Source organism: Amphiura filiformis, chromosome 4 (assembly GCF_039555335.1).
Source record: "Amphiura filiformis chromosome 4, Afil_fr2py, whole genome shotgun sequence".
NCBI classification, from domain to species: Eukaryota; Metazoa; Echinodermata; class Ophiuroidea; order Amphilepidida; family Amphiuridae; genus Amphiura; species Amphiura filiformis.
Genome location: NC_092631.1, coordinates 20,134,559 through 20,149,453, shown reverse-complemented (window position 1 = coordinate 20,149,453; position 14,895 = coordinate 20,134,559). Strand labels below are relative to the sequence as shown.

At 38.0% G+C, this 14,895-nt stretch overlaps 1 protein-coding gene across 1 annotated transcript in view; it reads left to right on the top strand.

Annotated features, from left to right (window-relative positions):
• Positions 1-14,895, top strand: part of LOC140150042 (uncharacterized) — a 29,117-nt gene that overhangs the window by 3,201 nt on the left and 11,021 nt on the right. Inside the window, exons 5-22 of the mRNA XM_072172046.1 lie at positions 1,243-1,338; positions 1,640-1,735; positions 2,026-2,121; positions 2,470-2,565; positions 3,080-3,175; positions 4,012-4,107; positions 4,205-4,300; positions 5,036-5,131; positions 5,776-5,899; positions 6,076-6,171; positions 6,583-6,678; positions 7,303-7,536; positions 8,853-9,089; positions 9,530-10,504; positions 11,766-11,999; positions 13,245-13,481; positions 13,688-13,924; positions 14,236-14,469. Coding sequence (XP_072028147.1) covers positions 1,243-1,338; positions 1,640-1,735; positions 2,026-2,121; positions 2,470-2,565; positions 3,080-3,175; positions 4,012-4,107; positions 4,205-4,300; positions 5,036-5,131; positions 5,776-5,899; positions 6,076-6,171; positions 6,583-6,678; positions 7,303-7,536; positions 8,853-9,089; positions 9,530-10,504; positions 11,766-11,999; positions 13,245-13,481; positions 13,688-13,924; positions 14,236-14,469 — 3,472 coding nt within the window. The remainder of the gene's footprint in view (positions 1-1,242; positions 1,339-1,639; positions 1,736-2,025; positions 2,122-2,469; positions 2,566-3,079; positions 3,176-4,011; positions 4,108-4,204; positions 4,301-5,035; positions 5,132-5,775; positions 5,900-6,075; positions 6,172-6,582; positions 6,679-7,302; positions 7,537-8,852; positions 9,090-9,529; positions 10,505-11,765; positions 12,000-13,244; positions 13,482-13,687; positions 13,925-14,235; positions 14,470-14,895) is intronic.

The following is a 14,895-nucleotide window of genomic DNA, read 5'->3' as shown; positions in this document are numbered from 1 at the left end:
GCAAATATTAAACATGCTCCAAATTCACTAAAACATGTCAAATTATTCGTCTGGGTGTAAGGATAATACAAATGTAACATATTTGCGCCTAGACCATATAGTTACCGAATTATGAGGCTCAACAGGTCCAAAGACAATTTTGATGTTATACATGGGTGAAAATTTAAGTTGCTCCGATTTTCGTAGAAATGGATGCAAACTGTTCCTTATGTTCAATGAATTCAGGAAAAGAATAGTTTTTACTATCTGCGATGTCATGTTCTGAAAATAGATGATAAATAAATGCAAATATGCAATCCTACATATCGTTTGACTCTTTGCTGTGTAACATACTAACTAGACATCGCAGATAGTGCAAACTATTCTTTCGTAACCTAGACGAACAATTTGCTTCAACTTTAACGGAAATTGGAGCAACTTTGACTTGACCATACACAAGAAACAAATCGACCTGTGACCTTTTGTGCCCCATAATCGTTCAACGATAGGTCATATACGCGGGGCCAGACGCACAATTTGACATGTTTGAAAGTGTTATTGAAAGTGTCATTGGAATAGAATTAAATTTTGCCACCTATATGATCCTATGGTGTCATTTGGTGGTCTTTTTGATGGTCACGGTCTCAAAATATTGCTTGGCAGACAGCAGATTCGAGTTCAGCATTCCCAATTTAATAAAAAAATAAAGCTGGTTGCCAACTTTCGCGCAAACTTGCCGCTAGGAACGCGATTTTTCCAAAATAGAACCAGTCTATCCTGTCGGTTGCTACATGCATCTCTTTTTCCACATTGCAAGGGAAAAAAATCAGTTATCATCAGACCAGCATAATTGGCGGTCAGTTTAAACCATCCCCAATTCAACGAGGGTTCAGAAATGTCCTCCCGGTTGGCTAGTCAGCGTACCTATATACAAATTGCAACGCTTTGTTGTCCATCACTTGAGCATAGTTTTTCCAAAGCAAACAACAATTCTATAGACATCTTATCCTAGTATTCCTATTAAACAATAGGATTATAGAAAGGTTTAACTTGAAAAGGTTTTGACTGGCACTGCCAGAGTTAGATATAATGTAAGAACCGACAAGAGGTGCTTTCGTTGATTACACCTGACATTTGGTGAAATTTTTCTTTGCAATTTTGTGATTAATTTTTGATCATTGTAAGTGCTATTCGTCAGTTTTCCAGCAATATGTATACCAACAAGTAGTGGAGCATGTATTCTATTATTCTACCTTTTTACAGCTATATGCTCGTCTGTTTGTCAAAATGGTGGAACATGTTCTAGTCCTGGGCGATGTGCTTGTACTAATGTGTACACAGGGAACCGATGCCAAACACGCAAGTTTAACAATAGTTATTCATGATCGTATCTAGTTGACATTGATAAAAGGGTTACTATTCTTTGGCTTTAAGCATCTACCGTTTCATCTATCTCTGTGTGTGCTAAAATTCCTTGCACTGTTTTGCAAGTGCTAATTGTTGTCACATAAAAATTTATTTGTCAGCATATTCAATGACAATTGCGATTCAATTTTGATCGTTGTAAGTGATATTCGATACTTTTCCAGCAATATGTACAAATACGAACACCAATGTCAAAAATGTGAAACCTATGTTTTATTATTTGACCTTTTTACAGCTATATGCACGCCTGCTTGTAAAAATGGTGGAACATGTTCTAGTCCTGGGCGATGTACTTGTACACATGGTTACACAGGGAACCGGTGCCAAACACGTAAGTTTGACATTTCATGATCTTATCCGGTTGACACTGATACAAGGGTTGCTCTCCTTTGAGTATTTGTACCGATGTCGCTCCTCTCTACATCCCAAAATCATTGAACCGCCTTGCATGTGTCAACTTTGTGCAGATCAAAATTTGGTGACATTGTTTTGTCATTTCACATGACATGTATTCCATGACAATTGCGATTCATTTTTGATCGTTAGTCACTTTTCCAGCAATATGTACACCAAAATAGCAAAATGGTGAAACCTGTATTTCATTATATTGCCTTTGTACAGCTATATGTACACCTGTTTGTCAAAATGGAGGAACATGTTCGAGTCCTGGGCGATGTACTTGTACCAATGTGTTCACAGGGAACCGATGCCAAACACGTAAGTTTGACAATTCATGATCTTATCCCGTTGACATTGATGCAAGAGCTGCTATACACTTAAATTATTATCCCTCATCAAGTATTGACAAAGGCAACAGTGTTGCTGAAACGTACACAAAGTAAGTGCAATTTCTGGATCAGATACAACGAACTTAAGTTAAGTTAACTCAACCGATCTTGATGAATTTGTTTAATCAAATTTAGTGGCCTTTTAAGTGATTCTATTCCATGACAATTGCGATTCATTTTTGATCGTTGTAAGTGCTAATCACCACTTTTCCGGCAATATGTACACGAGAATGTCAAAATGGTGGAACCCGTATTCTATTCTGTTGCCTTTTTACAGCTATTTGTACACCTGTTTGTCAAAATGGTGGAACATGTTCCAGTCCTGGGAGATGTACCTGTACCAATGAGTACACAGGCAACCGATGCCAAACACGTAAGTTTGACAAATCGTATCCTGCGAAATTTACTTCGGTTTGGCAGTGATGTATCGTTCGAGTCCGGACTCGGACTCGAGTCCGGACTCGAGTCCACTTTTTGTTTGACTCGGACTTGGCTCGGACTTGGACACAAAAAGACTCGACTCGGCTCGGATATAATGAACAACGATAGTTTCTATCATTATTTGTAGCTATATTTTTACCACCGTGTCAAAATGATGGAACTTGTATTCCATTATTTAACTTTTTACAGCTATTTGCACACCTGTTTGTCATAATGGTGGAGCATGTTCCAGTCCATTGCGATGTACTAATATGTACACATGAAACTGATGCCAATGTGAAATTGGCACGTGGAAATGAACATTTTGGTGGTTTTTTTGTGTGAGCCTATCCATGGAAATTGCGGTTTGATCTCTGTAAGTCCTATTCGGCACTTTCCAGCAATATGTGCACAACAATGTTAAATAAATAGTGGAACCTGAATTCTATAATTTTTAATTTTTACAGCTATTTGCACGCCTGTATGTCAGAATGGTGGAACATGTTCTAGTCCTGGGCGATGTACCTGTACCAATGTGTACACAGGGAACCGATGCCAAACACGTAAGTTTGATGATTCATGATCTTACCAGGTTGAAAATGATACATTAATCCCTTCGGTTAAAGCATCCTTTCCTGTTTGTTTAAGCCTCTTTGTCTTCGAAACAAAAATTCATTTCCCTGATTTGCATTTTCCAATGTTGTTCACATGACAATTTTGTTCAGCCTATTTCATGACAGCTGCGATTCATCGTTGTGAGTGCTATTACTCCTACGCTTACTCCGTCGGTGAAAAATCGCTTCTCTGCGAACCCCGTTCACAACATTCATGGGGGGATAGGGCTTTTTCAATTGCTTCACCACGTCTCTGGAATACTCTGCCAACCTACATTAAAAGTACATCTTTAACACAGTTTAAAAGTTCTTTAAAAACTCACTTAATGAAAGAAGCATTTTACTGATGTGCATCACCATATTTTGTTCACCTATTGATTGTTGTTCATGTGTAGATTAAGTTGTAATGTAAATTAATGTTTATTTTGTAGTTTAAGTTAATCTATGTATCGCGCCTTGAGCGCCATTGATTTGGTGGAGATGTGCGCATTAGAAATTCACATTATTATTATTATTATTATTACATCAGGCGAAGGCAACTTCCTTTGAACTACACAAGGTTATCTTGTTTAACTCATTAACCTATCTGGGTCATGTATTGTCTCTGGCTATTATGACAAACCTGTTTCAGCTTTCACATCAGTGACAGGTAGAATTGCTCGGAGGGTGTACACTTGCCCAAGTTGTAAAGTGAAAATTAAATTTTTAATTGAGGGCCAGGTAACGTAATTTGTCTAAATTCTTCTAATTAGGTAATCGCATTATTAATTTGGTTCATTTTGCAGCAATATGTACACCACATTGCCAAAATGGTGGCACTTGTTCTAGTCCTGGTCGATGTACATGTACAATGGACTGGAAAGGAACCAGATGCCAAAAACGTATGTTTTCCTTATATTTTTTACCTTTTTATTGTTATGAGCGAACGATTATGTATTTGTACCGATTATTTACCATTAATTTTGTCCTTATCTGCAGCTATATGTTTGCCAGCGTGTCAGAATGGTGGAACATGTTCTAGTCCTGGGCGATGTGCATGTACTTCGTACTGGAGAGGAGACAGATGCCAAACACGTATGTTTTCGTGATACTTTTCATTTATAGATTAATAATGATTAGTGAAAGCAAGCAAATGATAATGTATAAGGCCAACAAAAAAGTTTGATCCATATGTATGTGAAATTGAATTCGCCCTACTCGATTGCCTGGTTTTAGTTTTCAAAAATAAAAATCGGCAATTTGGCCGAGAAGCGGCAAAAAAATTGTGGATCGAAAATTCAACAACAACAAAAAATTCCGAGGAGCGCATACCCTTTTCCCAAAACAAAACAAGACAAGACAAGACAAGACAAAACAAGACAAGACAAAAACAAAACGAGAAACACAAAACAAAACTGCATTGCACATTCGGACCAAACTTATTTTTGCCTTATATGATGATTAACCTTAGTCCTGGACGATGTACATGTTCCTTGGGCTGGCGAGGAGACAGATGCCAAACACGTAAGAAAATACCTACATTAGGTTACAAGTGTTTTGATGTTATTTTATGTCATGGCCTATCTAGGCATTAATAGCAAGAAAATTATATCCGTAGAAGCTGCTGACAAGTGACCGCCTAGATATCAATTAACCTGTGATTTGATAGCAAGAATCTGCGCAGTAAGCGCATTTTATATGCGAGATGGTTGAGCGTTGGGCTCAACTTAAGGGAATTGCCCCGCTTTGTGTGGACAGAGATAACGCAGTTTGCTTCATGTAAATATAAATTATGAGTTAATTAGGTATTATTGGCCAATTATTTCGCAGCAATATGTACACCACAATGTCAAAATGGTGGAACCTGTTCTAGTCCTGGACGATGTACATGTACCTCAGATTGGCAAGGAGACAATTGCCAAACACGTAAGAAAGAATATATTCAAAGTCAATATACTTCGTTCTCGAAAACTAACTCGATTAGTTAAGATCCGAATGTGGATTGAATTTTTGGACCTCTTGCTATTTTTCCGCATGTCAATACGAGTGAACATTAAATCTACATGCTCACACGAGCTTGATACGTTATCGCCCTCTTGCATGACAACGACATTAAAGTCTGTATTGTACTCTAACTACAGATGAGTTGACCTATGATGTCACATGTTTACATTCAGACCACCCTCTGTTGTTTCATGCCAGGCAAACTAACACAGGAGTGTCTATGGCAGACCACAATAATCTCTTCAAAACCCAACTTTTAAAAACCTTTGAAGTTTTGTGTGATATTATGTATATAGCTTGATGCATTTGTAAACAAGTTTGATAACATTTTTAGTTGTATTTGCTGAAAGTTAATGAAAAAAATCAACTTCTTCCATGTAAACTATAGTGTTTTTGCCTGGCAGATTTGATCTCAGATCAACAGAGGGCGTATCAAATGTAAACACATGTCAACTCATCTATAAAAATAAAGTTGACGATCGATGTAAGGGATACGTGGCCACAAAAAACCCCATTACAAAGTGACTACTTGATACATGTGTATTTTGTTCCTTTGCCTTTTACAGCTATTTGCACACCTGTTTGTCAAAATGGTGGGATCTGTTCTAGTCCTGGGCGATGTGAATGCACAATTTTTTACAAATGTCAAATACGTAGGTTTACTCTCATCTATTTGCTTTAACCATATGTGTGGGCAAAGGGTGCAAGGCAACCTTTAAAGGGTGGGGAGCATTTTGGCGAAAATGGTAAAAATGGGCTAAAAAGTGGGGCACGACTTCTCATGGGGGCAGTTGCCCCGTTTCCCTGTGGCTACGCTAACTACCACACTCTCAATGCTTTGTATACTATTCTTGTTTGTTCTACAGCAATATGCTCACCACAGTGTCAACACGGTGGAACATGTTCAAGTCCAGGGCGATGTACATGCACCTCAGATTGGGAAGGAGGGAGGTGTCAAGAGCGTAGGAAAATCAACAATAGCTATAAACGAATACACCTGCCGAATTAAGAAAAAACACGCAATTTATGAATGAGTATACTGATGATGATGATGATGATGATGATGATGATGATGATGATGATGATGATGATGATGATGATGGTGATGATAGTGTTGATGGTGATGATGATGGTGATGATAATGATGATGATGATGATGATGATGACCTTAATAATAATAATGGTGGCAATTTAAAGTAAAAATAACACTGAGAAAACCGAGAGAAACTACCCGTTTATGAAAAGCAAGAATTTTATCATTCTATTAATAATAATGTTTCATTTAGCGCTAATCTGGCACCTTTGATTTGTATATAGATTCACTTCTAATTTCAACATACTTTTAATCTAGTTTTCATTATTCAATAATACAGCTGTGTGCTTACCGAGGTGTGAAAATGGCGGCATTTGCACAAGCCCATGGGTTTGTACGTGTACCCATGGTTATGTGGGTTCGGCATGTGAGCAAGGTACGTAATACACTCTTTAACATATTGGCGGGATTTAAATAAATCATTAAGAGCTGCGGATACTAAATAATACGATTTAAAATTCAAATTTGAATCTTAAAAGGTTTAAATTTCATTTTTTGAGATTTGAATGTGAATCTTAGATCGAATTTTGACTAACAACAGTCAAAAGGGATTTATTATAAAGCATGTGAAACAAGAACGTAGTAAACATTTTTGCTTTTTCACATAAGTTAAACTCTGATAGTGCATAGAAAAACAAGTCACGCTCTTTCTACTTCCAAAATTCTGACAGTACTTATACGTTGCGAAATATGCAACCAATAGGACATATGCTATATTGAAATTGTCCAAAATTCTGCTTCCAGATCGAATAAATATGTCAATTTTTGTCCCACTGCATGCATTGAGGCAATTATATCGTCCCCATTTGTCAATTTTGTCCCATTTTTAGTTATTGTAATGACACTTTACTACCGTTCCCATATTATTCCTAAAACAAATCTGGGGGGAAGTCCCCTAGCTACGCCACTGTGAATTATGTTTCTAGAGCTACATTTCTTGATAGGTCGTTCAACTTATATTAAATCATCAATTATTTTGTATATTGTCTAAACAATACAGCTGTTGAAATAAATTGTCCAGATAATATATCAATACCAACTGATGAAGGTGTTAACTACACGTCTGTGAATTGGACAGAGCCTCAGCCTCAAGGAGGGGATGGACTTGTGTACACCGACTCTTCCCATAAGTCTGGTTTGGCGTTCTATTTGGGTGCAACTACAGTAGCATATTTGGTACACACAGCAGGGCAAAGGATAGTTGCCCAGTGCAACTTTAGCATCAATGTAATCGGTGAGTAAGATCTTCTTGAAAGAACATAGCTTTCGATAGTACAATATTATCGTCTTTGAGCTCTTACGTTATTTCAAATTGAGAAAATACGTGACTAATAACGACAATCGTTCTTTGGAACCCAGAAAAATAATGTTCCTAGATATCTGTCAGATTCCAATTGCTCTTCTTTCTTACACTAGCCAACACAGAGTCAATCCCAAACAGCTCAGTTGTGTAACTAGGGGGAGGGGGAGGGCAGGGTGGCAACGTGCCTCGGGCGCCACACCCTTGGGGCGCCAAATTGACTTATTCAGCATTGATTCTGCGCCCCTCCAAGCGATGAAAGTCAACATTTTAGTCTTGTTAAAATTAAAAAGCGCGAACTAGAGCCATTATTTGATCACATGGACACTAACATCAAGTTCACCCAAGAAGGTACGGACAATAAAATAAGTTACCTTTTTTGGATTGTTTGGTCAAAATTCAGGCAGACGGCACACATGTCAACATCAGTATGCAGAAAATAGGTATTTGTTCGTATGTGTATACGAACAAATACCTACAGTTTGATTCCCATCATCCGCTGATCCACAAACTTGGCGTTGTAAACGCCATTTCACCATCCTGATCGCTTTGATGTGAGGAAGCTAAATCGGATGAACACAAATTAAGTCAGCCCTATGTACCTGCGGATACTAGGACTGGACTTTCTTTCAAAACGTTTTGAAACCGCGGAAGGATACATCATCACCACACAAGCTTCCACCACCTCAACGAGCACTCGCAAGTTTGGTATCACCATCCCTTATGTCTCAGATGTTTTTATAAGTTAAAGATGATTTTTGAACAATATCAGATTCCAGTCTCAATAAAACCATGCCACACTCTGAGACAGAAGTTAGTCCACCCAAAGGACACGATGCTTTGGCACAAACAAAGTAATATTGTTTATGCGATCAATCGCCAGATCTCGGACTGTGAAGACTACTACATAGGAGAGACTAAGCAACCTCTCCATAAACGGATGTACCAACATCGTCGCCCCAGCTCATCGGGGTTAATCGATTCATCTGTATGCGCACCTCAAAGCTGCCAATCATACTTTTGAGGATAAGGAAGTTATTGTGCTCGACAAATAACACAGGTGGTACTAAAGAGGGTGAAGGAAGCAATGTATGTTCGGAAGAAGGAACCAACTTTGAATCGCGGAAGGGGACTACGCCACAACTTGTCAAAGAGTTACGAACCAACCATTTATCTACCTGGATATTTGAGAATATACACAAATATAACGTATATTTTAGTGATTTTTTTATATGTTTTTATTATTTCAGATATCGAAGTACCAAAAGTAACATGTCCAAATGATACGAATATCCTGATCGGCCCTGATATATCAGTCATCGTGACATGGGATCAACCGGAGTGTGTGGATAATTCTGGCTATGTAAATGTGTCATCAACTCATAATTCTGGTGACATGTTCATTGTTGGTGATACTGTAGTTGTTTACCAAGCCAAAGACGCATCTAACAACATCAACAACTGCAGCTTTATAGTACAAGTGGAAGGTATTATAATACTCTTTGTTATAAGTGTGCCGATAGGCAACGAAGCAAATGTGTATCATTAAAGCAAATACATTTTTCAATTTGGTAGGAGTGAAACAAAAATTAATCTGTCACATTTCCTTTACAGTGGAATAGCCTAGTGTGTCACTCTCAAGTTAAGAGTAACGCCATTTTGGATTTAACAGAGGCAGATTCGAATCAGTGCGTTTGCGTCGGAAGCACTTCTACGCTTGTGTATACGCCCCACGGAATTAGGTTAGCGCGCGATTCGAATCTGCTACTATGAATTCCATCATGGCGTTACTCTCAACTTGAGACGAGACACACTATGCTCTTCCACTGTAAAGAAAATGTTTGACACATGTTTACATCAGTGCTTCACAGATTTATGCTTTTGATTGCTAACAATATTTCTTTGATTATCTGTGTCTTTTTGACAGTGGTTAATATCACTTGCCCTAACACCAAGATAATTCCTGTCGACAAAGCTATTGGAAGCTCATGCGTATTTTGGGATCTACCCGCGCTCACTATTGCAGGTGAACGAGTTGAAATAATCACGCCTGATGACCCTGACAATATGTACAACATTGAAGTCATTGAAATCGTTTCATTTACATCGGACACGTCGGCAATAGCCGAGACTGACATGGACGGAAGTAAAGCCACCGATATCTCATTACATGGTGACGACCTGATTCCAGTGACCATTGTGGCAACGAAAGAGCCAACAACAATAATAAATGATCATCAAGTAGTTGAATCTAGTGCAAACGGTCCTTCTACCACAAAAGATAGTTATATTGCAAGCGGATTTTTCCGCAGCGAATTTGTTGAATCAGAATATTATGATATGTCAACTGGAACTGAGCAAAATGAAATAGAGGTTACCATTGCATCAACTGTCGAAGACGACAGCACGTACTCTAGTGGTTTGGGTCGCCTAATCACTGGCACAAATGAGGATGACTCGATTGAGACCTGGACAGACTCAACAGGATATGACGAATTGACATTTGTAACTTCTGCAAATTACGAGTATGAAACAGAAGTCGTCACTGAGTTGATCACATCTGTGAATGATGATATGTATACATTTACATTTAGCGGTCATGGCGATTGGTCAACTGTATATCCAAAAAAACTAGGAGAAATGACCACAACAGCTTCTCCAAATGTAAAAGAGGAAAAACATGCAACCACACCTGCTGATCTGAATGTGCCGGACAGTTCAGTTGAGTTTGAGTCTGTGACAGTAGTTCCAGCATTTGAAGAGGATGACAGAATAGAGGTCATCGCATCACATAATCCTGGTGACCTGTTTGGCATTGGTGTAACTAAAGTTAATTATTCCGTGTTTGAGATTGCTAATAGCACGCTTATTACAAATTGTAGCTTTGATGTCGAAGTGATAGGTAAGTGTGTATACACGCCAGCTAATAAGATTAGTCCGTGTTTGCTCTATTCATTTGCGAGAAGTAATAAGTTTCATATCTCCTTAAATGCCCGTCGCCATAGTTGTGGGAGAAATGTTGGAATCTTGAAATAGTATACCAATACCATTCCTTTATTACGTTACGTCTGTTCTCAACAAAGTTTGTATTTTTATATCAAAACTTCTGTTACTGAAATATTCACACATACACTCATGTTGAATTATGGCTGGCTAAATTGGTTTATGAACAACAAAATATACCCCTGTGCAGTCATGTAGTTCCTAGAAAGTAACCTTTACCATGTTTACCTGAGACATGTGGTTGTCAAATGTCGAAAGTCTCACTACACGGCGCATGCAGGTCATAGTTATTACGACCGATGTGAAATCTTACATATAGTCTTTGTAACCTAATGTCCTCTAAATGTTTACTGTAGTGGTACGAGCGCTGGTGTCCAACGTTTAGCCGTTTTCGGACTTGTTTTTTGTTATAAACATCCCCGTACGTATTCTGCCTTAAATTTTCTCGGTTTATCATGTTTATATGAAAGCGGTTCTCGAAAGAAATGGCGCCCCGAAAAGTTAAGTGTAACCGTAGTTAGGGCGGTTTTCGGATATTTTTTTTGTTATAAACATCCTCGTACGTATCATTCTTACTTAAATTTTCTTTCCACCAATTGCACAAATAGCACAAATAGCGTTTACTGGAAGCAACTCAGATATTGTCATCATTGCTTTTATAAATTGCACAAATTGCAACACCTGTGGCTATTTCTACAATTTGTAAAAATTGCTTACGTACGTGGCTATTTGTGCTATTTGTACAAATTGCACACTTTCTTGCAACTGTAGGCTATTTGTGCAATTGACTGTGGCATAAATCGCACAAATTGCAACACCTGTGGCTATTTATACAATTTGTCCGACATAGATTGCATCAATTGCAACTATCTGTGGCTATGTATGCAATTTGTAAAAAATTGCTTAGGCCCCTGGCTATTTGTGCTAGTTGTATAAATTGCACACTTTCTTGCAATTGTAGGCTATTTGTGCAATGACCAATCCTGCGCCTTTATGGGTGAAAGAACGAGTTTAAAATGACATCATTTTACCTTGAGTACGTGGTATTCAATATTCAAGATAATACTTGTTTACCGTGAGTGCACGGCATTCAATATTGACGAGAACACTTTTCTATCTCATGTTTTTGTGTTTGTTTGAATTCACTTTTTTTTCTAAAGCTGTGGATATCAGTTGTCCTGCAGATATCCATAAACCCATCGACGCACAAATGTTGTCCACTATTGTGTCTTGGAAACCGCCAAACGCTACCGGAGGGGAGGGACTCGTCAAAGTCATTGAAAATCATTCACCAGAAGACCAGTTTCCTGTGGGCTCAACTCGAGTAATCTACGATGTTCTTGATGACAAGGATGATCATGTGACGAGCTGCTACTTTAACATATATATTTATGGTAAGCATATGTCATAATACTGACCGGGACAATGACATAAAATCTTAACAGGCGTATAATATAAGACAGTTTATAACATCAGGCAGAGGTGCAAAAAGGGAATAGAGGCTAAGAGAAATACAAGAGAAATAAAAATGTGGCACTCTTTATTTCCTCGTCGTTTTGTGAAATCCTGCACACGGCTCTATCAAACAATGTTGATAAAGTTCGACTTTGCGCCTGTTACATATGTCTGAATCATTAGATCATCAGATGGCGCTCTATTGTTCATTAACGAGAGTGAGTCTGCAACAGAATGATGCGTGTATTGTCAGGCTATATTTAAGAAATAAAGGGTAATGCATTATCCTTTACACCCAAATAATGTGTCCGAGGCAGAAAAACGTAAATAATGGGTGAGGCGCAGCCGAACCCATTATTTAAACCGTTTTACTGCCGAGGACACATTTTTGCGTGTAAAGGATAATGCTGCACCCTTTATTTCTATTCTATTACCAGAAAATAGTGCGATTTAAAGAAAAAATATCATTTTTTGGCACAAATATTTAAAGTTTACTTCACTTACTACGCGTAAGTGACAGCGCGTATTGCGGAAACATTGCACGCGCAACCAAGTGTAATGCTGTGCGTAGAATGTGTTACGGCGCTTGACCCATTATTGCAGAATAATGGGCTCTCACGTGACGTGTTTTAACAAATAATAGTGCGCAATTTTGAATAATGGGTCGTAAGAGTAATAGAATTATAAATATAATGGTAACGAAGTTATGATACCAGTAGATACATCAATTGAGGATGATCAGAAATAACATGGTATGTGTATCAAATAAGTATAATTTGGGCAACCAAGTCCCACTCCGATGGTAGATTCGGAAGATAATGAAAAACCGGAATGCATCAAATAAGAGCTTATTAGATGATATCGAGGGTTGAGAGCCAAAAAGCCTCAACTCAAGATCACCTGCTCCCACAAAATGAGCATAAAGTCGCCACGGCACTATAAACGATACAGTCCATTAATCATGACAAAATTTAAAAGAAAACAAAAGACATTGTGGAGGAAATATTGGTTTTTGACGACAAAGCAAGGAGCCAACTTTATGCTCATTTTTCGAGAGCTGTTTATGGTGAGTTACGGCTTTCTGGTTCTGAACCCTCGATATTTTAGGACGTGTTTGGACAATAATTTTACAAACCTGAACGATAGGCAATCATAATAATTTAAGAATATTTTTGTCTTTAAAGCGGTGTCCATAGTTTGTCCAGATGATGTACTTAATTCCACGGAACCTGCCCGTGACTTTACCCATGTATATTGGAATCCAGCACGAATAGTTGGTAATGACGACTACATCTCCATATCCTCAACACACAATTCCGGGGATAGTTTCCAAATTGGCCCATCAGTGGTAGCCTATGAAGTACGAAGTGTCGTCAGCAATGAAATCGTTACCAATTGCACGTTCGGAGTGTTGATTTCAGGTAATTGCTGCAGGTTTATCCTTCATTATATTCAATTTCTAACTGGATGTTAAAACTAATACGTTAGCGTCTACCACCAGATCGTTTAATTAGTAACTTCAAAAATAAAACTTTGTAAAACTTTGAAAAAAGAAAATTACAATTAAAAATACAGGCCTAACCGCTTTCTTATGATGTTCTTTAACTATACATTCCTACATGTACAGATATTGAGATTCCAACTATCTCCTGTCCTGCCGATATTCTTATATTTGTGGATGTTTCTATTGAACCAAATGTCACATGGGAAGCTGTTAATGCCACTGACAATTCTGGATACTTCACTATCAACTGTACGCACACTTCTGGAGCTGTCTTCTCAGTTGGCTTATACAAAGTGATATGCTCTTCATGGGATCCGTATGGAAATCGGAACAGGTGCAATTTCAATGTGCATATAGAAGGTAAGCTGTAGAGGAATACAATGGCAATTCCTTCACGTAAGGTAAATCTCTATGAAATCGAGAAATCTTTAAGATATTGTTCACACCCAATTCATTCATTGACGTCAATATTGAAATGTAGCAGAGGGAATGCCTTAACTCTAATTGTTGTAAGTTTTAAGATTGCTTTTCGTAACGGTTATTATGTAGCCAAGTTTAATTGCAATTCATATCAACTTAATATTATCTGCCTTTCTCCATCAAAATACTGACAATGAATGAATTAAAGTAAGTGATTTATTTTCAAATGCTTTTATCTTTGTATTTTACAGGTGTAGAAATCAAATGTCCGAAAGACATCAGAACTGTCATCGATAAAGGATCCATCATGGCCACAGTCACGTGGGATCACCCTGACGTCATTGGTGGTTTGAATCGGACTAATCTTACATTTAATGAGAACCCAGGAGACAAGTTTCCAGTTGGGCGTACTGTCATCGAGTATATAGTTTATAGTCCAATGTCACAAGTTATTACTTCATGTAATTTTACCATTGCTGTCTTTGGTTAGTACAGGCTAAAGTTTTTGTTTATTTGTGTGTTGGAAATTAATTACAATATGTGACCCGCCAGCACAAATGAGCCGTAAATTCCCTAAATTGTATTCTGAGTTACGGTGTAAAATGTGTACGAAGGTCATATTCATCGGTAACTTAAGCTGGCCCGACATCCGTCTCATTTCGATAGTCAAAATCTAATCAATACTCCTATTGTTGAAATGGATAATAAGCTTCTACCTTAGATGGCTATAGAACTTTTAATAGCTCTGGTCTTTGTTTGCTTATATTGCTAAATCCTGTTCAAGTGGTGGGTTACCAGGCATTGTATTTTGTACAGGTATGCATAACCAACAATTGACAATGAGAGTACTTTCTTAAACCTCGTTGACTTGGGGATGATTTGAAATGACCGCCAATTATGACTGTTTGATA